This window comes from Ursus maritimus, unplaced genomic scaffold (assembly GCF_017311325.1).
Source record: "Ursus maritimus isolate PB19 unplaced genomic scaffold, ASM1731132v1 scaffold_16, whole genome shotgun sequence".
Classification (NCBI taxonomy): domain Eukaryota; kingdom Metazoa; phylum Chordata; class Mammalia; order Carnivora; family Ursidae; genus Ursus; species Ursus maritimus.
The window spans coordinates 7,767,934-7,794,391 of NW_024424008.1; the positions used below are offsets into that span (position 1 = coordinate 7,767,934).

The window sequence follows — 26,458 nt, forward strand, 5'->3', positions numbered from 1 at the left end:
CTCTGTGACCTTGTGTCTCAGAGGGGCCGGTGGGGGGCTGTCCTGAGTCACTCACATGCTACACCCAGGCCCCTGCCCAGACTCTAGACTGCAGCAGGGAAAGGGGCTCGCTCCAGCTGGGGTCTGTCCTGGCCAGGGTCAGGACCGGCCTTCGCAGCCTGTCTGCACCGGCGTGCAATGGGGATGGCGGATGGCATGGACTGGGCCATGGCTCTGCCTGGGGCAGAAGGGAGTGGCTAAACAGCTCAGGGCCTGGGTCCCCCCAGCTTCAGGGCACTAGGCACTCACCTCTGGGCCTCTTGAACTCCTGGCTCCTCCTACACCAGAACACCTAAAACCCCCAACCAATCACAGGCCTCGGCAACATAGGATAAAATATACAGATACGTTTATATTATCAAAAGGCCCCCAAAGTGGGGAAGGGGCACCAGGCAGCCTGGGCCCTCCCAGTCAGCCTAGACTGGAGGGGGCTCCTGAAGCCTCCCGGGCCCAGCTCTAGGCTACAGAGAAACATACCCAAGAGCTCCCTCCCCATCCCAGCTGAATGCTCCTTTAGAGCACCCACTTTTTGCTGTTCTGGAGTCTGGGACAAGGGGGTGGGCACCCTTCCAGCGGGGCCCCAGGGCCTTGGGCCTCTGCAAGGATGGTGGTCCTCCAGAGTTCCTGACTGATGCCCATCCCATCTCTCCAACCCCTCAAACTCAGTGTGGGTTACCCTGGATGGGGAGCAGGCCAAGCCAGGAGGGCTGAGCACCTGGACAGAGCCCGTGAGGGGTTCCTCCTCAGGCCGAGCCTGCTGCCCTCCACTTCCTGGCCAGGGAACCCCGCGCTGCGGTCAGGATGCGGGGTGTGGGGGTGCGGCTTCCTCATGCGCCCCCTGCTGGTTCACACCAGGCACGTAGGGCATGAGGGTGTCTGAACAGGAAGGCTTCACGGCCGCGGAGTCCCAGAGGCAGGGGCTGGCTCCCGCCCGCTCAGACGTTGCGGAGGAGCTGTGGGAAGGCACAGAAGCCCAGATTCCATAAGCGCGTTGTGAGGGTTCACAGGGGCCGGCGGCCCTGCTGCAGCTTCTGCAGCTCCTCTGTCACGCTGGCCTGGGAGTGCTCAGGTCAGCTGGGGTCCCCCAGGGCCAGCCAAAGAGGGGGCTCCTGTGAACTACGCCAACCAGAAGAGCCTGTCAGGATTGGTAGGAGGACGGAGGGAGGGGGCGGGGCTGGCAATCAGGAGATGTGGAGAGGTGACTCGGGGAAGGCGGACCCCAGCCAGGCCCCAGCCCTCTGCCCATAGGGACAGAAAGCCACTCACAGAAAGGGGGTCCGCAGCGAAGGCGGCCACACTCCGGCGCATCTCGTTCTCACTGCCACGCAGGGGGATCAAGGATACGCTGCCCAGCCGGACCTCAGGCACTGCCCGGGACACACGGGAGGGCTCCGAGGGCCACACCAGCCCGTCGTGCTGGGGAGCAGGCAAGAGGAGGGCACTCAGCTCACCCAGACGCTCAGCTCGGACCCACCCGCCCTTCCCAGAAATGCGTGCAGCTGTGATCTGAGGTGACACCCTCCGCTTTGATCCCAGTCAATATGAGAAGCAGCTGTTAGAGGAGAACATGACTGTATCCTTGGCAAAACCCAGCCCGTGATGTTACTCAACAACTCCCACCTCCAGGTCCGCAAACAGCTCCAAGAACGCGGCACCAAGAAAACAGTTCTAGAGGAACATGTGTCTGCCTCCTTTCATCAGAAACCAAGAAAACTATAGAATCCACCTGTTTCCCTTTAGGCTTGACCGCCAGGAAGCTCAGGGCTAAAAGGACTCAGCTCAGGGCCCTGGTACAGTTCTGTCTTCCTTTTCCCTAAATAATTCTAAGCTCTGGTTTAAAATCTATGGCTTGAGTCCAACCCTCTCCCCCAACCCCGGCCCTACTCTGGCTCCAAGCCCTTCCTAGCCTGTACCCACCTGGCCCGCTGCAGCAGCCACCCGACTCCCTCAGTCTGTCCTCCCCAGCACGCCGCATCCAGAACGAGCCCTCTCAGACACGAACCTGCACACCACTTTCTTGCTTCTAACTCTCCCTTCAAAATGCTGACTAGGTCAACTTCGGCTTCCTGGGAATGGCCTTCAAGGCTCTTTGAGATCTGGCTCCTGACTCCCTTTCCAGTGTCAACTTCTGGGACTCCTGCCTTCTCTCTTTGCACCCCACGGGGCAAGCTGTAGTTCTCCTGCCATGCCTCTGCTGATCAACTGTTCCCTCTGCCCGCGTCCTGTGCGGTGAAGGCCTCCTCAGACTCAGCTCCCATGACACCCCCTCCCTGATGCCTTCCCCACCCACCCACCCACCACCTCCCCCAGGGAGGGCCCCCAAGCTTTTCTCTGTTTCCACACACTGACCACACTGGGCTATTTAACAGGCCACTTCTAGGTCTGTGTTCTTTTCCACCTGGGGATGCCTGAGGGCAGGGGTCTCCACCCTGTCTCTACCACACCTGGCTTGGGGCTGGACCAGCATGGACTCTAGGAAGGGCTTACTGAGTGAATGAACTAACAAATGAGTTAAAAGCAACGCAAAATCTCCTTGAAGCAATTGGTGGCCAAGATAGCGAAGAAACAAACAGTCCCATTCCCCAGAATGGAAGCCTCCCAGGACCCCCCCGCCCCCCGGTACCTGCACAAAGAGGAAGGTGGCAAACCACTCCCGGAGTTCCATCTGCGTCTCACAGCAGAGGTACCTGCGGGGTAGGGCACAGATCGGGACACTCCCAAGGCTGAGCACGGAACACCCCGCCTGTCTCCCCAGCCCAGGGCCTCCGGGCAGGGCACAGATGTGGACAGTGAAAGGACCCAACCAAAGGGGACACGCAACCATCTCTCCTCAGCCTGGGGTCTCAGGCCAGGGCCCACACTCACCACTGCTGCTTCTCATGCTTCTCAGTCTCGTGCACCACTGTGAAGCCCCAGCTGCAGAGGGAGGCAGGTGGAGTCACTTGCCAGCCCACAGAGGCCCCCAAGCCCAGGTGCCCAGGACAGAGCCCAGACACCTGGGCCAGAGCCAGGGGGCAGAGGTCAGGGCGTTCTTGCAAGCACAGCACGTTCCGGCCACTGCTTCTTCCTCTCAGCCCGCACCAGCCTCCCAGGCCCCTGGCTCCCCACCCCCACCCCACCCCCAGGCCTGCCCAAGTCCCTGAGAGACAACGGGCACAGCCCACGGATGAGAGGAGAAAGTCAGGAAACCAGATCTGGCGACTGCAATTAATAATAATAGTGGCCATGCATCACTTTCCATCTCAAAAACATACAGGTGTACCATTATTTTCTGCATTCCACAGATGTGGGAAGTGAGGCACAGAAAGGTCCCAGAGGTAGTCAGTGACAGGATTTCAATCCAGGCCAGTGGTTCGCAAACATGAGCAAGCATCAGAGTCCCCTGGATGGCTTGTTACCACACAGACTGCTGGCCCCACCCCCAGGGTCCATGACTCAGCAGGTCTGGGGTGGGACCAAGAGTCTGGGCTATTCATGTTTCCAGGTGACAATGCTGCTGCTGACCGCACCCTCAGAATTATGGTACCAACCCCTGTCAAGTCCAAAGCCCCCCTCATCAGTTCTGCGCTCTCCCAGGTCCCGGCCCCAGCTCACCAGGTGGGTGGCCGCAGTTTCTTCTTCACTCCCAGGTAGACTTTGAGACTCCTGACAGGCCACTCCTTCTCAGGCCGGTGACTCTGGGGTGGGCAAGGGCAGAGGGATGGCACTTCAGTCAGGGCAGGAATTGGGGTGACTGGGTACCTCCCACCTCCCTCTCCCCACCCCCTTTGCATCCCGGCACAAGGAACCTCCTCCAGGAAGCCTTCCGGACAAAGCCCTTCCTGTTCACAATCCAGCCCAAATGAGCCCCCCAGGCCTCTGTCCCTGCAGCGGCATCAGACAGTCAACCCTCAGTCCCCGAGGCAGCTGTTCCCGCAGGACGACACAGAGCAGTCATCTCCAGGCCCTCCCTGCGGCCCCACAAACCAGAGAACTGACTCGCAGCATAGGCTGAACTGACTGTCCATGGAGGGAGAAGTCTGCACGTCACCCTCTGGCACAAAACTGAACAAGCGTGTAGGACCTGAGAGCCTCTGCGGGCTGCTTAGGCCTGCCTGTCTCCGGTGATTTACTCCTCACCCCTCTCCACCCCACGGAGGCTTCAGGGTTGACCGTGTGACCAGAAGACGTGTGGGATCAGCAGCTACCAGCTCTTTGGTTCCACCAGGGGAAGGCTAATGACTCAAGCTGAAGCAGGATGGCTGTCTGGTAGACCAAAGGAAGAACTTTCCAGTGGTCTAGGTCAGAAAGCGAGAGACCGATGTACTGGGGAGGGGCAGTAGATCACAGACAAGCACGCCTCTGGCCCCCCCTCTGCATATGGGTCTGGGCTTGGAAGGAGCAGGCTGGCTCCGAGGCAGGGGTATGGGAGCAGTGACCCCCAAGGAAGAGGCGGATTGAACGTCAAGCTAAAGAGCCTTCCTCTTGCTTTGGGAGCCACCTGCTTGAAGCCCTGCCCCCACCAGGCACGCCAGGCACCAGCCGGGCACCAGGGTGGATGGTAGGGGAGGGGGACTCACTTACAACCAAAACTGGGGGTCAAAGATTGAGCCACCTCCACCCTGCTCCCACCATTGCTCCCAGCCACCCCCAGGCATGGCTCCTCAGCAGGAACAGAAAAGAGGGGACTAGAGGATGGCCAGGGAGGTGGAAAGTTTTGGGGATCGGTAGACTCCCTGTGAGGCTGCAAAAGGATGGGCTGCCTAGGGGTGAGTGGACTTGGGTGCTGTCACAGGGGATGTAGTTTAAGAGGACTTACTAGGACCTTTCGCCCTGCTTTTACCCTGACCCTCCCTGAGAACCAAGGCCCTGAGGGGGGATCCCTATGTCTCCTACACATAGCACCTGACATGACAATGGCCATGTGCCAAGAGGGCCTGGAGCACACTGGGCTGCGGGCAGGAGGACACAGGGCAGCGGGATGGGAAATCAGGCTGCGGATACTGGGCAAACGCGGTGTGGGTGAATACAGCAAGGAAGAAAACCTCCATGCAGGCAGGGAAGAAGCCAGGCCGAGAGCACTGACGACGTCAGATGGCAGGCTGGAAGGAGCCAGGTCACAGGAATGACTTGAGATAGAGGTCGTGAAAGAAATGGGTCTGTGGGCAGGGAAAATGGCAGGCTCCGGGCAGGACAGCGGAAAGGACGTGGGGAAAACTAGGTTGCAAGTACGGAAGACGGCAGGCTGAGGCAATGGAAAGCAGGCTGAGGGCCTGGAAGAAGTTGAGCAGTGGGTGCCAGGGAAAGAGAACCAGAAGCAAGGGGTAGAGTGAGTTGAGAGTGGAAGGAACAGGCTCGTGGGTGTGACACAGGAATGATGACGGTTCCAGTCAGGGCGTGGAAAGAACTGTGGGACTCAAGGAATTCAAACCAGGCTGTGGCTCCCTCGGAATTCAAAAAAACCTGTCCTCAGACCTCCACTTCCTCAGGCTCTGGTGTGTGTGGCATATGCATGGTCCCCATGTGACAGGAGTGTGGCTGAGACGGGGAGCGGGAAGGGGACGTCAGTCGTGTGGGACTTCGTTTCTAATCAAACAGCTGTTTCCAGCATCTCTGAGGTATGAGGTCACTGCAAGAGAATCAAGTTCACCCCCTGGTGCTCAAAGACCTCTGCTGGAACCAAGATTTTTCTAGAATGTGACCTTCCCAGGAGTCTCCAGGTCTTTAACAACGGAAGATGCCCGGAACGAGGCTTGGGTGTTTGCATATCCTGAACTGCTGGATATTGTCCCGATTTCAAATATTCTGTCTGCTGCTCCATAAACCAGCAAATACCAGAATGACCAACACCTCAGTAGCCAAACCTCACCCTCCTGGGGCTTTGGTCAGGGCGGAGGGACTAGCTGCCATTCGGTGAGCACCACTTGGTCCTGCACTGATCAGCCCCGCTGCTGAGGCCTTGATTCCTTCAAGGAAGGAAGAGTTGAACACTGATGCTAAAAAATCTGGGTTTGACTCCCAGGCTACCACCTAGAGATCACCTTCGGCAAGTCACTCAAAGCCTGTTTTCTCACGTGTGAAATGGGGACAACAGCCCTCCTCACAGGACAATAGAGAGATTACGTGTCCTAGTACGGGGAGGGCTGGGCACTAAACCTAGCTCGATAAACATTAGATCTTTTTCTTTTTCTAGTTCTCCTGTCTTCTCCCCTCCATGCTAAGGGATCAGCAGCTGCTTTTCCAGGTGCCTCAGCCATCCTCCTTCCCCTCTGCCCACATTGAGGGTCTTGCTCTTCTCCAAGGGGCTAAGCACCCCTATAAAGAGGGGGTCGGGGAAATAACATCCCAGAACCAAGGGAGACTGAGTGCAGGGGCAAACAGACTCAGAAGTAAGTAATCACAGAGGGAGGCAAAGGAGAGAAGAGGAGGCATTCCCCACAAGGGTCTGTAGGAGCCCAGGCTACATTAATAGAGGTATAATGTGCAAAGAGAGGGAGGTGAGGGTCCTGGTCTACCTGCTCTGCTCCCTCCATGGCAGCTAGGCCTGTCCAGTGTCCTCAGGAGAGGCAAGAAACAGGAAGGGCTGGAGTCACTGGTGGGGGCAGCTGTGGGAGCTCAGGCTAGAACCCCGGGCTTGGAAACACCTTTTTTTTTTTTTTTAAGATTTTATTTATTTATTTGACAGAGACAGCCAGCGACAGAGGGAACACAAGCAGGGGGAGTGGGAGAGGAAGAAGCAGGCTCCCAGTGGAAGAGCCTGACGTGGGGCTCGATCCCAGAACTCCGGGATCACGCCCTGAGCCGAAGGCAGACGCTAACGACTGAGCCACCCAGGCGCCCCTGGAAACACACTTCTGCTGCCCACCTCTGCAGGGCATCTATGCTTTGTGGCCCCTGAGGCATAGCTGGGAGCATCACAGGAGGCAGATTCTCAGCTGAACTTGAGTCAGGGCCTCTGCCAGGCAGAACTATCCCTCTAGGGATAGGGCAGTCCCGAGGGAGAAGTGGATAATCTCCCCTCTCCCAGAGGTGTGCACATAAGGGCTGGCAAGCAGCCAGGGAGGCTGAGTGGGAACTCCTACCACAGGTGGGATCATACCACAGGCCTATGTAGTCCCACCCCAGCATTTTAGGATCAGGTCAGTAGCATGGACATTCTGACACTCTTGAAACTCTCTCCAGGGCTGGGGAGAGAATGGCCGCAGGGGTGGTGGGAGATGAGGGTCAGAGCTGTAATTCAAACCTAGGGGCCTCCGTTACTGGCTCCACAGCCTCCACACTAAGTCCTTTGGAAAACTGGTGGGGGTTCTCCCTTGGGGAAAGGACTCTGGGGCAGGGTTGGGATGAAGGGCAGGAGCCTAGGCCACAATCCCCAGGGTGGGAGCCAGTGCTGACTGGTGAGGGGTCAGGGAACCATGCCTGGAGATGGCCATGAGCTCTGGCTGCGTCCGCAGGCTCCCATCAGGCTCACTTGGCCCCCAGGCGGTGTAAGGAAGCTGGCAGTTGGCTCATAGCTACTCACGGTCTCAGGGGCCCCGCTCCACGGCCTCTGGCTCTGTTTGACAGAGGATCAGGGTTATGGAAGAAGGAGGTCCAGGTCCAGAGCCAGGACAGTGTGTGTAGTGGTGCATGGTAGGCTGTGGCAGGTACGTACAGAAGATGCTGGGGGAGGGGTGCCAAGATCTGGGAGGACACCTGGCATGTGGACAGAGTGGGCATGGAGGAGGGACGACCTGTGAAGTGGCGAGGCCTGCAGGGGCCACACGTGGGGGCTGCCACCATGCGGCATGTTCTTGCAGGTGCCATGACAAGGCACAGGCGCAGGTGAGACGGCATGAGCCTGATGTGATGGCATGCAGGCACTAGAGCCTCGTGGGGCCCCAGGGCACAGAAGAGTGGCCACCGAGGGCCACAGCAGAAGGGCCCTGAGAGTCTATAGCTCTCCCCCGCCACTGTGCTGTCCCCGGACCCCGCGATGGGGACGCTCCCACTGGCGGGCACTGGCAAATGTTTGTGAACGGGTGTGTGAGCACACTTGGGCGCCAGTGCTCATTGCACGGCCGGACCCACTGGGGTCACTCACCCGGATCTCCTTGTAGAGCCGCAGGCAGCTGCTGTTGAGGATGAAGTATCGATCGTGAAAGCCACCCGAGGGCAGGCCCAGGCCCAGGAGGCTACGGTCCTCACGGAACTTCATCATGCCGTGCTTGGTGTCGCCCACATGGCTGGCTGGGGGAAGACTGGAGTGGGCATGGGCTGCCCCGACCGCCGGCCCAAGGACATGGACACCCAGGGGAGGGTCCCCGGGTGAAGGAAACCGCCCCAGCCTGTTCCCGCCACCAGAGAGGCCTGCCCGCGAGGCCCCCTCTGCCTGAGCAGCTCCTGCCCAGGCTCCAGATGAAGGGACCCACCAGCCTACCCAGCCCTGCAGGGACCCCCCCCCCCCCCGGTACACCACCTACCCAGGTACAGCAGCATGGCCTCCATGGACGGGTGCCTCTTCACCACCAGGTAGCTGTCTGTGCCCAGCCCATGCAGGATGGGCAGCACCTTCTCCGCAAAGTGCAGGGGGCGCTCTGGGGAGAGGTCACACCTGCGGTCACAGTGTGGCCTTACAGCGCCGAGGCCTGGAGCACACACGTATGTCCCCGGGCTCCGTCCACTCCCAACGCCTACTAGCACCACAGCACGCCACCAACAGGACGGCCCTTTCCACACCTGAGCTTCAGGCTCGACACATCTGCCCAGGACCAAAGCTGCTCCAACCCACACGTCCAAAACCAAGCCAGCCATCTTTCCTGTGTGTCCCCGTCAAGGAAAACACCACCCACCAAACCACTCAAGCCAGAAACAAAGCCTCCCCATCTTCCCTCCATATGTCGAATCTCTTCGCTTCTGTCCATCATTGTTGCCATGCTGGCCCGAGTTACCATTTGTCCTTGGACTAACGCCGTGGTCTTCCATGTGGTCTCCAGCGTGTGTCTCGTTTCCCGCCCCCACCTCTCCCTACCCAACAGCAAGGAACAACCTCTCCAAACTCCCATCGCTAACCCTTCAATGGCCTTGCATGGCGGTCAGGTCCGGTGGCCGCCTCCGTCTCTGCCTCCAGGCTCACCCCGTGACACAACCCGTTCACTGCCATCTCAAGCTCCTCAGAAGGGTGAGTCCATGGCCACCACGAGACATTTGCCTGTGCCACTCCCACTGCCTGGAGGCGCTTTTCTCCCCCTTTACCAAGTAACTCCTACTCTTCTTCACCTCCTAGCACAGGGACTGCAAAGCCAGAGAGCCTGTTGCGAGCACTGAGGGTGCTATGGCCCTCCCTGCACAGCAGTTACCACTGCCTCGGCTGTAGGTTATTGCGGCGATCGCGGCATTGGTGTCCATTCCAGACCACACTAACACCCGTGATGGGAGGGACCTTGTGTCTGGCTCCCCAGCCCAGTGGCCGGCCCTCAACAAATCACAGGAAAACAAATGAACAGATATACCCTCATCCACCACTGCTATTAAGACCATCCTTTATCCTAAAATGCCTTTATCACCTCCTTTACCACTACCCTCACAAACACCACCACACCCCACCCCTCTTGCATGGCCATCACCACCTACTACTCCCTTCATCATCAATCCCATTACCAAATTCAGTACCAACGCCCTTGCAAGCAACACCATTCTGACACGGAGAAAGCATCGTCATAGCCAACACCAACTACCTCCTTCATCGCCCTTCCCATCAGCCACATTACAGCCATCACCTCAACCCCTGCCAGCACACTATCGCCACCATCACTGAGATGACCACGTGACAGAAACATCCGTCATCCAACACTCCCTTGACCACCACTGTCGCCACACTGCGGGGCAGGGGAGGACAGACTGGGACTGCAGCCCAGACAGGTACGGGCCATGCCATACTCTGCACCAATCCTGGTGGCCACCCACCTGCCTCCTCCCTCTCATTGACCTCGAAGCAGGTCCAGTAGTCCCTCTCCCTGATGCCCACATTCCTGCGATCCAGGATCTCCAGGGTGAGCTCCTCAGCTGTCATGGATGCCGGGATCTGCAGTGGCCGAGGAGGAAGAGGTCATCCCACCCTGCCCCTGCCCCTGCTCTGCCACAACCTCATTGTGTGATCCAGGAGCTGAGCCCGCCCCTCAGGCCCTCTGGAGTCCCGGGGTGCTGGGGGAGTGTCTCTAAGTGCTCCTGAGGAGCTGGGTGGGGAGGAGGCAAAGAGGCCCTGGCACCAGCCACATACAGGTTCCAAACGAGGGCTCCCCCTTGGGATGGAAGTTCTGCTCCCCTGGTCACCTGAGCCTATGCCTGGCCCAATCTGCCTTTCCTGGTCCCCTGGCTTCTAGGTCCCTCGCCCCCACCTTGATATGCTGTTCTGTGTCCGCCTTCTTCTCCTCCAGGTACACCGTACAGATGAAGTCACCGGCGTGCTGCGAGGAGACAGGGCTCAGCCAGAGGTCTGGGCAGTGGGTGCAGGCAGCTGTCCCGAGCCCCCTCCCCCAGGCCCTGTCTTTCACCTGGGTCCCACTGGCAGTGCCAGCCACACGCATCTTCACAATGGCAGTGATCTCCTCCTTCTGCTTCCTCAGCTCCTCCTCATCTACCTGGGAGGGGGAAGACACAGAGAGATGATCGCTGCCACCCGCGAGTCTCACCCCTGCCCTCCACTGCCCACTGGCCGAGGACGCACACTAAACACCACCACATAGTGGCTGATGAGGTCTTCCACCACACGGCCAGCCTTGTAGTCCTGCCCATCAGTCTGGAAGAGCGTGGGCCCAAACACAATAGCCAAGTTGTGTGTGTTCATCTGGTTTGTGTCTGAGAAGCACTGGACGCTGGACAGCGGAAGACAGAAAGCTCGAGTGAGAAGTCTGGTCCAGAACTTCCCCACTTCACCTTCCTAGTTCCAAGCAGGTCCATGACTGGCTCCCGGAGTCAGACCAGGGAAGGTCCTGGTCAGAGTGCACCACTAGTTAAGAGGCACAGTCTTTCTGGCCATGCTTGGGGTCCTGGAAAGGAACAGAGCTGGAAAGCTGGGAGAACTGGCCAAGGTCCCCTGGGTCCTAGCTGAAACCTCCTCTATTCCACCCGCCCTGCAGGAAGTAAGTTGGGAGACAAAAGTGTCCAAGATCAGGGCACATCAAAAGTCATTCAGTTCCCAGGCCTACCTGGTTCTGAGAAGAGGGCAGCTGGCCAGGCTGGGAGAAGAATCTTTTCCACCCTATCCCCCCAGAGCCATACCACAGTAACATTCCTCACCAGTACAGGTGGCTGATAAGGGCCTTCACTGTGGCACGGTTGACTGGAGGCAGACGAGCCAGGAGCTCTCGGTACCTGGAGACCTTCTCTTCCTCATCCTCAATCTCTGGGTGAGGAGAGATAGATCAGCTCAAGAAGCCCCCCCACACCAGCCACCTCCCCTGTCCTACCCCTCTGGCTGCTCTGCCTCTCACTCTAGTGGACAGTACTTCCTGGTTCTGTTTAGAGTGACAATGGAAGGAGAAGCAGAGGAAGGGAGGGGAACTGGAGCTTGTCCCCTGGGGCATGCCTCGTCCAAGTGTCCAAGTGCATGGATGGGGAGTGGAAGGGAGGGAATCCTGCGATAGGACTGGCCGAGCCAGCAGCACCAGCCTGGGTCTCAGGCTGGACAAGGACTGCGGGGCCCACCTGAGGTGTCCAGCCAGGCCAGGCGCTGGGCGCGAGTGAAGAGCCCATCAGGCAGGTCTCGCAGGAAGCGCTTGAGTGCTGAGGAGACATCGTCCACGTGCTGCTCCCCCTCCTTGAGGCGCACAGACCTAGCGTCCTGCCGCAGGCTCTCCAGCAGCCGCTGAGTCTTTGAAGTCTGCCCGCACTTGCGGTAGATGCCCTCAGACGTCAAGCCTGGAGAGGGGTGGGACTGAGTGGGGAGGGGGCGGGGCGGGACCTCACAGCTACGTCAGAGGGATCCTGGGAAGGCGGGGCTTGGCCTGGAAGGGGGCGGGCAGGAGGGCAGTCTCCCCGGGTGGGGCGGGGCCTGCATCGCGGGGGCGGGGCTCACCACACTGCGTGATGTAGTCCACACAGCGGTACACAATCACCGGGATATCTGAGTCTCCGAGCTGCTGCTCCGACAGCGTGTCCCCTGAGCTGGCCGCTGCTTTCTGGATGGCCCCCAGCCAGCCTGTGAAATCCAGCCGTCGCTCCCCCTGGATGTACAGCGTCCTGGGGGGGGGGGCGGGAGATAGTCCGTCACTTGGGGGCTCATCCCTGCCGGACCCCTCCCAAGCCTCTCAGACTGCCCCAGGCTTCTCGGAGCCCCCTAGGGAGTCCAAGGCTCACCTCCTTCGCTCCACCAGCACCAGCACCTGGTTCTCGCTGTCCCCTTGGACGGCTGTGGAGGGGGCCGGTCGAGGTGAGGCCGTGTTCATGGTCCCCAACCGACTCCCTCCTGAGCGTCTCTGGGTACATACATTCCCTGGGACCCACCCCCCAATACATGGAGTTGCTGAGATAATACCCCAAGGGCAGGAGAGCACATAAGAGGACAGGCTGGCTCCTTCTAGCCAGGCCAGGGTAGAGTTCAGACTTCCAGGGAGGGGCTGGGGGCCTGGGAGCCCAGGATGGGGTGTCCTAGAAGTTAGGGGCCCAGGGCTGGGTCCACGCACAAAGCTCCTGCAGTTTCCGAAGTTGTAGCGGCTCCTCACAGGGCCCCTCTGGGAAGACAGCACGGAGCTCAGAGCCAGTGAGGGAGAACCAGCCCTCCTGGGCCCGCTGTAGGCTCAGGCCAGCTTTGTAGGGTAGGCGCCCAAGCCGCTCAAAATCCCGGGCCAGCAGATCTTCAGCCAGGGGAGGTGTGAACGCCTGGTGGGGAGGCCAAGGGAAAGGGAAGGTAGCCAAGGAGACTGCGTCAGCCAACAGCACTGCCTGCCCGGGACCCTCCAGCTCTTTGGCTTGTGGGCACGTGCCCATTTCCCACCCAGCTATCTCCTCTCTCTTCCCCAGGGCAGAACCCAGCACAGTTCATGAATTCGGGTATCATGCCCCACTTCATACCCACTCAGATGTGTCCTTCTCTGGAAAACGTTCCCAGACACCTTCAGAGATGCCCCTTCTCTGCCCTCTGCTGCAGCACTGATTACTGTATTATTGCTGTCTGGGCCCCACCTGTCTCCCCCGCCAGGGAACCACTGAAGAGCCAGTACCAAGACTGGTTCAGCTGGGTCTGCAGGGCTCAGAGGACTGACCATCAGAAGGCTCACAGATGACTGATCAAAGATCAAGTAAATAAAAGTCACAGGCCCTCACAGCCCAGGGGGACCCCATAGGGCACCTGGTTCTGGTCCCCAGGGGAGAGCTCTGTAGTCTCCCTGCCTTCTTCCTACAGAACAAGGAGCTCACTTCCTCTGGAGTCAGTACTGTTCATCCTAAGATGGCTCTGACTGTTACTCATTATTAAACATGTATTGAGCACCTAGGGAGTGCAAGGCCCACAGCCCTTCTTCCACAGGTCTCCTGACCTCCCCACTAGGGGACTGCAGATTATGTCAGGCCCTTGGCCCAAGAAGCCTGCCCCGTGTCTGCTCCCTCCATTCATGAGGCAGGGGAGCTGGAGTACATGGAAACAGCCAGGAGGTCCGACCCTGGGCCCTGTCAGACTCCCCACACCTGCCCACTAACCCAGGCCCACCTTAGCAATGCACTTGACCCACTCACGAGCCAGCTCTGCACTCTCCAGCCCAAACAGGTACAGCCGCTCTCCCTCTGTGTACACCTCAAAGGTGTGCTCAAAGCTGTAGATACACAGGCCAGGAGTCAGGCCCGCCCAGCCCAGCCATGACCCACCCCACATAGCCCTGCCTCCACCCCCTGCCCACTGCCCTTTCCTCAGCCCCCTAAGAGGTGGTGGGAAAGTCCTAGACTGGGGCCTCAGGAGACCCGGCTCCAGCCCCAGGTTGCTGTGTGACCCTCGGAAGGTTCTGCCCTTCTCTGGGCCTATTTCCATTTCCTCAATGGGGGGCTGGACCTTATAGCAATAACAGTCTGTGATTCTGCACCAGGGGTGCTCACCCATGGGTGTCAGGAGGGGGCACTGCCAGGCACACAATCTCGCTGGCCCGAATCTCCCCGTTGGGGGTCACCGCCCGCTCATTCTCATAGTAGCTCAAGACTCCGTCGCTAAGGACACACCAGCGTCGGCTGAACTCTGGGGAAAAGTTGGGCAGGGGAGAGCCATGAGGAAGCCCCCACCCTCCCCTGAAAACCACCTCTGTATCCTCCCTGGGCCCCCAGTCCCACCTGACCCACGTCCTCTTCATTCTGACTCACAAGCTTCCCCCAGTTCCATCCTCCTCCCTGCAGTCCGCTGCCCCAGACCAGCCCACACCTCATCCCTGGACCCCTGCAGTGACTTCTTCACTGGTTCCTAGCGTCACTTCTTCCAAGATTCAAGAGAGATCTGGGTAAAACCAGACTCCGTCTTTCCTCTGCTCAAAACCTTTCCATGTCCCCCCTCCCCTTATCCTACACCCCTTAGGCTGGCATACAAGGTCCTGCTGGGTCTGCCCCCACCCACATCTCCAGCCGCCTCTCTGACCACTCCCGGGTGCCTCACCCTCACTTTTGCTTACCTTGTTCCCTCCACCCATACCCTCCATCCTTCAAGTCCAGCCCATATGCCATAGGAAGGTTCCATGCCCACCCCGTGCTCTCACCCTCCCCTGCCAGTGGCACACATTGCCCTATGATCTGTCTCCTCCTATAATGGCTCTGAGGAAACTGACAAGATCCCAGAGAGGAAAAGAAATGGGAATCTGGACGAGGAAAGGCAGGAGAAAGAACAGAATGTCAAGGCCATGCAGGCCCATATAGTTCACAGCATTGAGCTTCACACTGTCTCAGAGCTTCCCGGCATCCAGGGCAAAAAGGATGACTCAGGCAGTTACATAAATGACATTATCAGGCAGAGGGAGATAGACTAGGGGCAGTGCCCCACGGGCAGTGAGGTGGTGAACAGCACAGAGTTCCAAAGAAATCTCTTTGGGTGCTAGAGGGCTTCACAGAGAGGCGCTGATGGATATAGAGAGCAATGGTCTCAACAATATTCCCACAGCAGACACTGTCTCTTGTCCTGTCTGCAAGGATATGACCTCTGTCCTCTGAGGGCAGTGTGTCCCAGAGCCTGCCCCCCCAGGCTGGGCCCCTGCAGGAGCACCAGCCCTGCCTCAGTGACTCTTCGTCCTGCAACGTCGGCCAAGAGCCCTCTGTGCTAGGAGCTGTTCTAGGTGCTGGGGCTACAGTGGTGGCCAAGGGGAGCTTATATTCCAGTGGGGCACAGAGAATCACTAGACACATCTATAAACGGACAAATTAACGTCAGCTAAGCGGTGTGAAATCAGGGTAAAAGTAGGCTAAATAGGGCATGCTAGTTTGGATAAAGTGGTCCTGGATGAAGTCCCTAAGGAGTAACATTTAAACAGAGACCAGACTGGAGTGAGGGGACTGATCATGCAGATATTTTGGGGAAAAGCACTTTAGACGGGGGCAGAGCAAATGCAAAGGCCCTTGGGGAAAGTGAATATACGTGTCTGAGAAACAGCAAGGCCAGTAAAGCTGCAGCAGAGTGGGTGAGGGGACAGGGGTCACAGGTCATGGGGTGGGAGGGCTGACGTGCAGGTCCTTGTGGGATGTGGGAAGGACTGCGGACTGTACTGAGTTGGGGAGCAAACGGAAGGCAGAGATGACAAAGGGACGGTCTCTAAGTTTAGCTCTGTCTGGCTCCAAATGCCAGATGCCCAGCACCCAGCAGGTGCTCAATAAAGGCTTTTTTAGCCTAAAGGAACTCTAGCTGTGACTTGTTCTGCAGTGCCAGGCTCTGCTCCCACCCCTACTGGCTCATTTATTAAGTATCTACTGTGCCCCAGAGACTACATCCCGGAAGCCCTCTAGGGTGACTCTGCCAGAGTACACTTGGCACCCTCATGCGTCCACCAGTCCAGCCTGCCCAGGCTTCTCTGGCCCTGCCACCATGCCAGGATGCCATGGCAGGAACGGGGTCTGGCCCGGCACCCACCTTCCCGGGCACGGCGGTCCTGTAGCAGCTTGCCGGCCGAGGCGGTCTTGTAGAGAAAGCCACTGTGGCTCACAGTTGGCAAGACAACTGAGTAGTGCTGGGGGGGGGGGGGGGGGAATGGCTGTTCATGCTCGCCATTCCAGGGTGTCCCCCTCACCCCCACCCGGGTTGAGCATCCAAGCTTACATTCGACTCACCAGCCCCGGACTATCACCGTCAGGCTCTCACTGCCACATCCAGGGCTCTGCCCAAGTCATTCTCCACTTCCCCCCCACCTTGTGCAAATTCCAAGGCCCAGCTCCAGTACCTCCCCTGCCAGGAAGCCCCCGACACCCCAGTCCGGCCCACCCCGCTCTCTCTGCGGAGGCACAGGGCAAGCACACTAGAATGAGGGGTCTTAGGCAAACTCATTAACAGTCCCCAGAGGGAGGTTTGTCCCAGACAGTGCAAAGCCTAAGGAAGCAGCCCGGCTCCAGCCCTGCTCCCAGCAGTCCCAAAGCCCAGGCCAGCTTGGGTGGTCTCCTGTGCCTCCCCGGACACCTGGGCTTGCCCCAGCCCAGCACACCCCACCCACCCGTGGCCGCAAGCCGAGCTCTGGCCGCCGAGCTCCACCCTTGGTCCTCGAATATGGCCCCAGAGGCCAGCCCTGAGCCATGACCAGCAGTGCTCACCCCCACCAGCCGGAGACTGACAGCCAAATGGGACCCAACCCCAGTCTGCGACAGAGCCCCGCCCAGACACAGCAGCAGACAGGGCTGCCGTCGTCATGGGTCACCCGCACACAGAAATGCAACCCCCACACAGCAACTCAGATACTCTGTAGCTACACAAACCCCAAAGCCCTCAACGCCCCCAGGGGCAAGAAAACACAGATCCACAGCGGCTCAGAGATGCCACCCTGAAGGCCCACACTGCAGGTCAGGGAGGGACCCACAAATCCAGAAAGAGAGATGCAGAGACAAAGGGACACACACAGGAAGGGGAAGCCAGACGCACAAATGTACACTGACATGCAAACGCAAACATACCCCAAACCGCACACTGTTGCACCAGGGCCCCTCGAGGAGCTGCGATCACAGCTCAAGTGGTATGTACATCTGACCTCACGGGGGGATGCACAGCTTCTGGCAGACCCCCACCCAGCACCCCTATTAAAGGGCCAGACCGTGGCCGCAGGGAGGCCCCATCCCTTGAGGTGGACAGTCCCACCGGCCACTCACCCGTGGTCCGGTTGTTCCGAAGGAATTCCATCTGCAGTATCTGGCCTGCCTGCTCGGCAAGAGCCAGGGGTGTGGGAGCCTCAGGATCCCCTGAGAAGCAGTTGACCCCAGCCCCACAGCCCAGGAGAGCTTGGGTCTCAGCCAGGTCTGTGGTAGTGACTGCAGCACACAGAGCCTTGGAGAAGGGAGGGGGGAGGGCAGGGTCAGCCTCAGCTGGAGTGGGGGGTCAGTGGGAAAGGGGGTTCGGGGGAGGAGAGGAAGGAAGAGGAAGGAGTCACCCAAGTCTGGAGGCCCATCCTCAGGTTTGAAGAGAAGAGGCAGGAAGGACAGAGAGAGAGGAGAGGGGGAGGAAGAGAAAGGCCAAGGGATTAGGAGGGTGGATAGAGGCTGCCCCACAGAGGCTGGGGGTCCCAGCGGCCCAGGGCTCACCCCTACTAGCAGCCCCTGGGACCCAATCAGCTGCTAAGCCTGTTCTCTAGAGGATCTCAAGCTCCTTCTGCCTTATGGAAGGGCAGAGGGGGGTGCTTTGAAGCTAATTCCTCCCACATTTGAATTCCTCACCGCCTGCCCAGCCCTCCCGACCAATGGGATTTGCTGCCCCTCCTAGCTGGCGGGCTAGACTGGGCTGGGCTGGGGGCTGGACGCCTGGGTTCCTGGGAGGTGGAGGCCTGGCTCCCACTGGGCTTCTAGCCGGCCTGAGCCTGCCTGGGTGGGGCTGTTTGGGGGAGGGGCTGAAGGCCAATCAGAGGTCACAACTGGCATCCCCCTGCCTCGGAGCAGGCTACCTCCCACTCAGGCTGAGCCAGACCAGGGTCCAGGGCTTGGCTCCCAGCTTGTCAGGGCCTGGGGCCCATGTGGGGCCTCAGCTCGAGTGGGGTGTGGATGGGGGGTGGGTCAGAGCAGCCAGCTGTTTTTCATGAGCCTGACAGGAAATAGCATCCCCATCAAGTTCACTCCTTTTGGCAGGATTCACAAGGAGCAGGATGGTTCCGGGAGACAGAGGAATCAGGAGGGGAGGGAGGCAGACAGATGCTGGGGATGTGGACTTGGCCCAAGGGTCAGGCCTGACTCCTCCTTGCTTTGCCCCAACTCTCCCTGTGGCTTAGGCAGGGCCCTTCCGCCCTCTGGGCCTCAGTTTCCTCATATGCCAACTAATCACTGTAAGCTAATAGAAGAGATGGGCTGAGACAGAGCAATGAGGGGGGCAGAAAGAAAGGGGGTGGTCTCCAGGGGCCCCAGAGGCCCAGCGCCCTGACCTTGTCCAGTTCCTCCTGGTTGCCAAAGAGCGGGTGGTAGCGGCGGTACTTGCCCTCACGGTATTTGGCCTCCAGGTGGCGCCGCCGGGCACCAGGGCTGCTGTTGGGCTGCAGAGCCTCACTGGGGGGCACGTTGGCTGCCCAGAAGCGGTTCCCAGTGCCATTGCCCAGCTGTAAGAAGAGCTGTGGGTGTGGGCAAGAGGTCAGACGGGCAGCCTATGGCCAGGCCCCTGTGTCCGGTAAAATCTTTGTTTTGAGGCTGTCAGGAGAGGGGCTGGGCAAGCCAGGCCACCCACCCACTTTCCCATCAGGGAAGCTGAGGTGCGGCCTGTCCTGTCCGTGGCTGTGGGCCCAAACTCAGGTCCTCAGCTCAATGATAGCCCAAGAGACAGACAATCCGACAGATGGATGGCCCAGGCCTGGTCCCCAGCTGGGGGCCTTGCTATTTCCCCCACCTAGTCCCACATCTGGAACTCTGCATTCCTGAGGCTATCACTGCTTGGGCAGGGGTGGGCGTGGGGTAGCTAACCTGTCAGCCAATGGGGTGGGTAAGGATTTTGGAAACCTCTCTTGTCCTTGACGTTTCTTTCTGGGTTCAGGGGAGGAGGAATAGGGGCAGATGCTGGGGGCCCAGATGCAGGGATCTAGGTTATTAATCCTTTTACTCTGCTGACCATTTGTCTCACAGCCGTTTCCTGGGCCCCTCATCTTTGTCAAGTCCTGTGTGGGGTGCTGGGTCATGGAAGAGAATAAAGCAGAAACAGACCCTGCCCCCAGCCCCCCCCCCCGCCGACTCACTCTGTAACTTTGGGCAAGTCATCTTCTCTCCCTGGGCCTCAGTGTCCTATTCTTCAAACTGGGGATTCTAACCCTAACTCAGAGGGGATGATGGGACAGCCAAACTGCGTGGGGGTTTGCAGCTTAGCTGGGGCTGTCAGGAAGGCCCCGTGTGGTCAGCCTCCTGCTGCAGGATCTCCTCTGTAAGCACTGGACACCTCAGTGTGGGAACCCAAGTAGACAGGCGCAGCATATGCACACGTAAGTGTACCCCCAGGTGTACGTACTCACACCCACTAGAGTATGTGCGTGCAGATGAAGTAAATCGTTTAGGCTCTGCAGGACAGCTTCTGTTGCAGATTCCTTTTTTCTTTTTTTTTTTTTTTAACCAACCCTTTAAAACTGTAAAAACATTCTTAGCTCACTGGCCAATTTGCTGACTTTGCCAAAAAACAACTTTTCCAAAATCCCCACCCACTAGACGATCCCAAAGGTCTCTTCTAGCTCCAGGGGGCCGAGGTCTGTGAGGGGGGGGAGAGGGGTGGGGAGACTCAGGCAGCGGCGGAGTGGGGCGGACCCCAAATGCAGGTGGCAAGCAAGGCCTCCCCACCTCGATGAGTGTCTCCGTCCACACCTTCCTGTCCATCTTCAGGCTCCGAACCTTGGAGACCCCAGCGCCCAGGCCACGGTGCTCCCCTGCAGACAGAGGGCCCTCACCTTCACATGAGCACTGACCTTGCCACCCTCCCCGCCTCCCCGCGGAGCCCAAGCAGTGGCAGATAGGGAGAGGCCACTCCGGGTGCCAGCCACACACCCCCCTCCCTGCTCCAGGCACCACAGAAATGAGAAGTCACCTGGGCTCCTGCAGCAGTACCCCCCAACCAGGCCACTCTGCCCACCAACCACCGTGATCTTTTTTTTTTTTTAAAGTAAGCTCTATGCCCAACATGGGGCTTGAACTCACGACCCCCCATCCCCACTCTGAGATCAAGAGTCACATACCAACTGAGCCAGCCAGGTGCCCCCAGAGTTATCTCCTTAAAATGCAAATCTCATTTAAAACCCCTGCTTTAGAGCCCCCAGTGGCTCCCCAGAATTAGATCTAAATTCCTTACCTCCTTCTCCTGCAGCTTCATTTCAGAATTTCCCCAACCCCAATCCTGCTCAGCCATACTCTCCTCCCTCTTCTAATCTGCCAGACTCATTCCTGCCTCAGGGCCTTTGCACTCACAGTGCTTTCTGCCTGGACTCTCTTTCCCCAACTTCCCCGGGGCTGGCTCCCTCCTCACATTCAGGTCGCAGCTGACAGGCCATCTCCTCAGAGAGGGCTTACTGACAGACACATTCTCTGCCTAGCACTTTATAGCCTGATATTTCTATTGGTTCATATGTATTTTCTGCCTCTCTCCACTAGAATGTAAGCTGCCTGAGAGCAGGAATCTTGACTGTCTGCTTTAGTGTGTAGCCTCCGTACCCAGAACAAAGTCTGGCATGCAGTGAGCGCTTAGTAAATCTCTGTGGAATGAGAGGGCAGGGCGAGTTGGGGCTGCAGGGAATGCAGCCTTACTCAGCCACAGGTCGCACAGGCGCCCTGGGGTAGGGAGCAGGCTGGGGCACTCGGAGCGCCTAGTGCCACCTGGTTCTGGCTTCAGCCTCACCCCCTCTGCAGCCTCCTATGGAGCACCTCATCCACACCAGTCACCTGCACCCCTCCACGAGCCGACCCCTTTCTAAATCGAGTCACTTCTTTCCTGCACGCAGACCTCACAGCCCCGGGCCTCCTGGATGTTTGCCCTAGCTCAGCGCCTTCCCTAGAACTAGCCCCCGCCCCGGATCCCCGTCTCAAGCTGTCCAAAGCTGCCACCTGGGCATCCTCCGCTCCCCTGAAGGCCAAGTCCCTAACACCTCAGAGCGTCTGGCATAGCACAGATCCCCAATAAATGCCAGGTGGACAGGAACGCATCTCGGGCTCCCGCCTCCGTCCTGCTCGCCCTCCTCACCTGATCTGTCACGGGGACTTTGACACCACAGATCCCATACACCCCCCGAGTCCTCTCCGTCGCTTCCCCCGACCAGGCCTCAGTCTGTTCCTCTCTCTCGTGGAACCATGAACAGCCTCCCCGCCGGTCTCCAGTCTCACCCCTCCAACTCACATTCCACCCATCAGCCAGAGTCTGAGGCACGAATCGGACCTCCACCCCTGCCTCCCATCTCCTCCCACTGCAGGCAAAGCCCTGCCAGCCCCTCCTGCTCTGATGTGCCGGGAGGGGAGGGTGCTGGACCTCGACCGGCCTGGGCTCCAATCCAGACTTACTTGCCAGGCCACCCGTGACGAGCCATTTCCCTTCTCTGTGCCTCAGTGTCCTACCCACGGCGTGCGCAGTCGAATCCCTGCCTTGCAATCTCAGGACTGCAGGCTAATCACAGTGGGAAAGGCCTGGCGCACAGATGCAACTTCATCAACAAGGATCTGACTACCGTCTTGGCTTGGGCCCCTCCGGCCAGACAGGCCACCTGCCATCCCGACACAACAGCCCTGTCGTGCCTCAGCCTGGTGCCCCAGCCCCACACACCTGCACAGCGCTTGCAGATGACGACACAGAGGTTGATGGAGGCCCAGTCAGGCTGGGCAGCCCCGCAGTCGGCACAGAACCTGTTGGGGGCCACGGCCCAGATGCGCTCGGCCACCTCCGAGGTAGACAGGGCCTCGGCAATGGCTCCCTGCATGGCCTCCAGCCACTGCTCCTTCTCTAGCTCCGACTCGGCTGAGAAGCTAGGGACACAGGAGTGGGGGATGGGGCTGGTGGGAGAGGGCTCAGACAGATTTGGGGGCAGCATGAAGAGGGACAGCACGAAGTGGGTGGAGCAAGGAGTTGAGCACTCATAACTGGAAGAGGGAGGCATCCTGGGTCTGTGAGGAAGGTGGGCATGGACAGAGGCAAGGGTACCATGAACCTAAGAGACACGTGGGGGCTGCGGGAGTCCAGAGCAGGCACTGCCCCACCCAGGAAATAGATAAGGCTGTTGGGAAGAAATGATGCCTGAGCTAAGCCTTGACAGATGAGAAGGGCTTAGCCAGGAGAAGAGGTGGAAAGGCGTTCCAGACAGAGGGGACAGCATGTGCAAAGGGGCAGAATGGCACACGGGCATTCCGGGACCTGCGGGCAAGACGGGCAGCCTGACAGAGAGGAGGCTGGGAGACATATAGGGACAAGCCTGTGCCGGGCAGAAGAGGTCAAAGTGCACGCAGAGGACACGAGAGAAGCAGTGGAGGGTTTCAGTGGGGCGGAGGAGAGGGTAAAGAGATGTCTTCCTCCAGTTCTTTCTTTCCCTGCCGCCACCACCCCACCTATGTGTGCGTTCAAGACTCGGCTACCCCAGCAACCCACTACCGTGGCCAAAAAAGGCATCACCGCTAGAGATGTGACAGGCATTAACGCTGCCTGCCCAGAGGTGCTGGACACCGTGCTCATCCATGAAGGCCTGACGGGTGGAATCCGCAGGCTGCCAAGGCCTTGGCTAAGCACAGCGCCTGTCTGCGTGTTCTTACATCCGACGGCCTCAGCCTACGTATGTCAGGCCTGAACACCAAATCAACCTAAGTAAGGTTGATGATGACAAGAAACTCGGTGACTAGGCAGGCCTCTGTAAAACCAACAGACAAGGAAAATGCTGGAAAGTAGTCGCAGTTGTGTGGTAGTTAAGGATGACGGCAAAGAATCTCAGGCCGAGAATGTCATCCAAGATTACTTCAAAGGCAAGAAATAAACAAATAAAAACTTGGCTTTCAACAAAACGAAAAGAAAAGACCCCACTGGCAGTCACAGACAGGCAGCCAATGTATGAGGCAGTGCCGCCACTGGGTCAGAGGCCCCCCTGGCCTGGGACAAAAGGGGGAGGGACAAAGGGGAGGGGCCAGATGGAGGTGAGAGAGCCATGGAGGCAAGGCAGGGGTTGTGACAGGCATGCACGGGGCTGAGCGGGACAGGCAGGTGTCCCCATGGGTGGAGAGGGGACTGGGAGGAACAAGGAGTCGAGGAGGAAGTCACAGGGGGACATACATCCACAAAACTGTTAGACATGCAGGTCCGGAGCTCAGGAGAAAGTCCCTGCGGGCGACAGGGATCTCAGCTAAGGGCAAAGGCCATGACAGCAGAGGTGTGATGGCACTAGTGTTGACAGAGTGGCTACCGCGCACTGAGTCAGGTAACAGCTTTACAAAGACTGCCGTGGTCTTACTCGCAGAGGAAGAAACCGAGGCACAGAGAGGTCAAGCGATGTGCCCAGGTCACACAGTGACTCAGTGGCGGACCCAGGATGTTATGGACTGAACTGTGTCCCCTACTGTGACTGCATCTGGAGATAGGGCCTTTAGGGAAGTAATTAAGGTTAAATAATGTCATAAGAGTAGGGCTCTAATCTGACAAGACTGGTTTCTTTATAAAAAGAGGAAGGGACACCAGATAGCTCACTCTCTCTACCTGCACGCAGAGGAAAAGCCGTGTGAGGACACAGTGAGGAGGTGGCCATCTACAAGCCAGGAAGAGGGGCCTCACCAGAAACTAACCCTGATGGCTCCTTGACCTTGGACTTCCAGCCTCTAGAACTGTGAGAAAATAAACTTCTGTTGTGGAAGCCCCCCAGGCTGTGCAACCTGTCATGCACGACTAATACACAGACGTGAACTCAGGCATGGCACAGTGCCTCAGAGGTGGCAGCTGATGGCCTTCGAGTGAGTGAGGGGAAGGGGGATGGTGACCGTCGGGGGAGGGGGGTGAAAGTGAGATTTCTTAGAAGGGAGGGGGGGGGGGGGGAGTGGGCAGGGCTGGGAAGGGAGGGGAGAAATCCATTCTAGAAGAAGGGGCAGCTTCCCACATAAGCAAGAAGAAAATCCTGGCAGGGAGAGGTGATGCAGGTAAGCGAGGGGAGGCAGGCTTACCTGAAGATGCGGTAGGGGGTGGTGAGGTCAAAGCTGCGCCGGTCTGCTTCCTTCACGTTGCCTACACTCATGTCAATGAAGGTGATGCCAATGCCCAGGTGGTACTCCTGGCAGGTGGGGGGAAGGGGTGAGGGCAAGGCCTGGGGGCAGGACTCAAGGTCCAGGGAGGGATACAGAGGAAGGGGACGTAGTACCTTAGGGACTAGAAAGTACCTTGGAAGGAGATAAAGAGGGCTCAGGAATCTGAACACGGGTAAATGGACCCAGGCTCAGGGGCCATGTAGCAATAGGGAGGGGAAGCAGGAGGCAGGGCAGTGATGGGAAGATAATCCTCAGGGACCAGGCAGGGGACAGTGTCAGAACTAGGAGCAGGAAGGGTGGCCAGCATAGGGCTGAGCTCAGTCAGGGGAAGGAAGAAAGGGAAGGGGCAGGGCTAAGGAACCAGGTGGGCAGGGGGCAGGGCTGAGGGACCAGGTAGGCACGGGGCAGGTTGAGGGACCGGGTGGGCAGGGAGCAGGTTGAGGGACCAGGTGGACAGAGGGCAGGGCTGAGGACCAGGTAGACAGGGCAGGGGGCAGGGCTGAGGGACTGGGTAGGCAGGGGGCAGGGCTGAGGGACTGAGTAGGCAGGGGGCAGGGCTGAGGGACCGGGTGGGCAGGGGGCAGGCTGAGGGATTGGGTGGGCAGGGGGCACTGAGGGATTTTGGGTGGGCAGGGGGCAGGCTGAGGGATTGGGTAGGCAGGGGGCTGAGGGACCAGGTAGGCAGGGGGCAGGGCTGAGGGACCAGGTAGGCAGGGGGAGGGCTGAGGGACCGGGTAGGCAGGGAGCAGGGCACGTGGGCAGGGGGCAGGGGAGAGGTTTAGCAAACTGGCTGACCCCTTCGCACCTCCAGATTCTTGTACAGCTGCACTTTGTCCCCAACCACGGCCACATACAGTTTATTCTTGAAACCACGTAGTTCCAGGCTCCCAGCACGGTCAGGCAGCTCTGAGCCTCGAATACCCAAAGGGTAAATGCTGGACTGCCGGGCCCGGGCAGCCTGCTCGGCCACTGCCTGCTGCAGCGCCTGCATCCACTCCTTCCGCTCCGCTGCAGGCGCAGGGGAAAGAGTCTGAGCTCAGCCTGGCAGCCCTCCAGGCTCCTCAGACAACACCTCCGCCAGCAAGACCCCAGACTGGCCCGCCTCTCACTATCTCTGAGTTCTCCGACCTGGACAAGCCACTTGGCCTACCTGAGCCAATTCCCCTGTAAGTGGAAATACGTGGTTCTGAGGACTCAGTGGGTATCTCAAGCACAGAGCCAGTCCGACAGCGCCCCCTACTCTCTCCTACCTCGTGGAGGATCGACTCCTCTCTGGGTTTGATGTGGGGGGAGCAGAGGTGCTCTGGTTCTCCCCCACCGCACTTATCGGGCCACACTGCCAGTCTTCTCCCTGCCCCAGTCCTCACCATCGCTCTCTGCCCGGAAGGCAAAGGTCCGGTTGTTCGTGATCACTTCAAACTTCTGGTCCCCGATGGCGGCCACGCGGGAGATGCAGGCCACAGAGATAAAGCGCTTAGAGTAGGCGTCCTGAGGAAGAGAAGGAAGCCGTACTGTGGGGGGTGGGGCACCCAGAGGCCCAGCCCTTCCTTGGCTCCCTCAACCTCAGCTGAAGCCAAGGCTAACTGCAGCTCCGTCTCCCACAGGTGGTCAGGGACGGCCCCTACACTGACACTGACCACAGCCCACAGCTGGCCGACGGGCCAGAAGGCACGGTTCACGGAGTCAGACTGGAGCTCTGGTGAGGACTCGTCTGGGGAGGGACTCCACCTGCGTCCAGTGTCAAGGATTGGTCTAGGGCCAGGATGGAGCAGGGGTCCTGTCAGGGCCAACACAGGCCTCACCTTGTTACTGTCAAAGTATCGCAGGTGATCGGCATCCAGTCTCACCCATCGCTTCTGATAGATATAAGATCTGGAGAAGTACAGACAGAGGGACAACAGAGCAAAGGATTAGAGGAGAGGCTCTAAGGTGACCCCAACCCCCTACGGCAGCCACATACAAAGTTAGCAATAGCCAGATTCAAGGGAGGAAGGAATCTAAATGGTCACTGAGAAGATGGACTTTCCCTACAGCAAGAATGATTAAAGGCAGACTCAGAGTAGGACTTCCCAATTAAGGGTAATAAAACATAGGTCTGGTG

At 58.8% G+C, this 26,458-nt stretch overlaps 1 protein-coding gene and 1 pseudogene across 2 annotated transcripts in view; one reads left to right on the top strand and one right to left on the bottom strand.

Annotated features, from left to right (window-relative positions):
• Positions 1 to 371: 371 nt before the first annotated feature.
• Positions 372 to 26,458, bottom strand: part of ARAP1 (ArfGAP with RhoGAP domain, ankyrin repeat and PH domain 1) — a 63,648-nt gene continuing 37,561 nt past the window's right edge. The window contains exons 11-36 of one of the 2 annotated variants that reach the window (XM_040630814.1): positions 24,277 to 24,383; positions 21,911 to 22,110; positions 19,948 to 20,033; positions 18,561 to 18,743; positions 17,301 to 17,479; positions 16,282 to 16,291; positions 16,085 to 16,205; positions 14,083 to 14,218; positions 13,703 to 13,805; positions 12,681 to 12,876; positions 12,355 to 12,406; positions 12,074 to 12,237; positions 11,704 to 11,916; positions 11,296 to 11,401; positions 10,724 to 10,871; positions 10,551 to 10,637; positions 10,395 to 10,463; positions 9,964 to 10,081; positions 8,481 to 8,594; positions 8,102 to 8,247; positions 7,541 to 7,573; positions 3,634 to 3,716; positions 2,905 to 2,955; positions 2,663 to 2,726; positions 1,306 to 1,455; positions 372 to 992 (exon numbers count right to left, since the gene is read on the bottom strand). In XM_040630814.1, coding sequence (XP_040486748.1) covers positions 975 to 992; positions 1,306 to 1,455; positions 2,663 to 2,726; positions 2,905 to 2,955; positions 3,634 to 3,716; positions 7,541 to 7,573; positions 8,102 to 8,247; positions 8,481 to 8,594; positions 9,964 to 10,081; positions 10,395 to 10,463; positions 10,551 to 10,637; positions 10,724 to 10,871; positions 11,296 to 11,401; positions 11,704 to 11,916; positions 12,074 to 12,237; positions 12,355 to 12,406; positions 12,681 to 12,876; positions 13,703 to 13,805; positions 14,083 to 14,218; positions 16,085 to 16,205; positions 16,282 to 16,291; positions 17,301 to 17,479; positions 18,561 to 18,743; positions 19,948 to 20,033; positions 21,911 to 22,110; positions 24,277 to 24,383 — 2,937 coding nt within the window. In that variant the 3' untranslated portion in view covers positions 372 to 974. The remainder of the gene's footprint in view (positions 993 to 1,305; positions 1,456 to 2,662; positions 2,727 to 2,904; positions 2,956 to 3,633; positions 3,717 to 7,540; positions 7,574 to 8,101; positions 8,248 to 8,480; positions 8,595 to 9,963; positions 10,082 to 10,394; positions 10,464 to 10,550; positions 10,638 to 10,723; positions 10,872 to 11,295; positions 11,402 to 11,703; positions 11,917 to 12,073; positions 12,238 to 12,354; positions 12,407 to 12,680; positions 12,877 to 13,702; positions 13,806 to 14,082; positions 14,219 to 16,084; positions 16,206 to 16,281; positions 16,292 to 17,300; positions 17,480 to 18,560; positions 18,744 to 19,947; positions 20,034 to 21,910; positions 22,111 to 24,276; positions 24,384 to 26,458) is intronic. The other variant, XM_040630815.1, reaches the window with a different exon arrangement.
• LOC103678023 lies at positions 22,117 to 24,135 on the top strand (annotated as a pseudogene).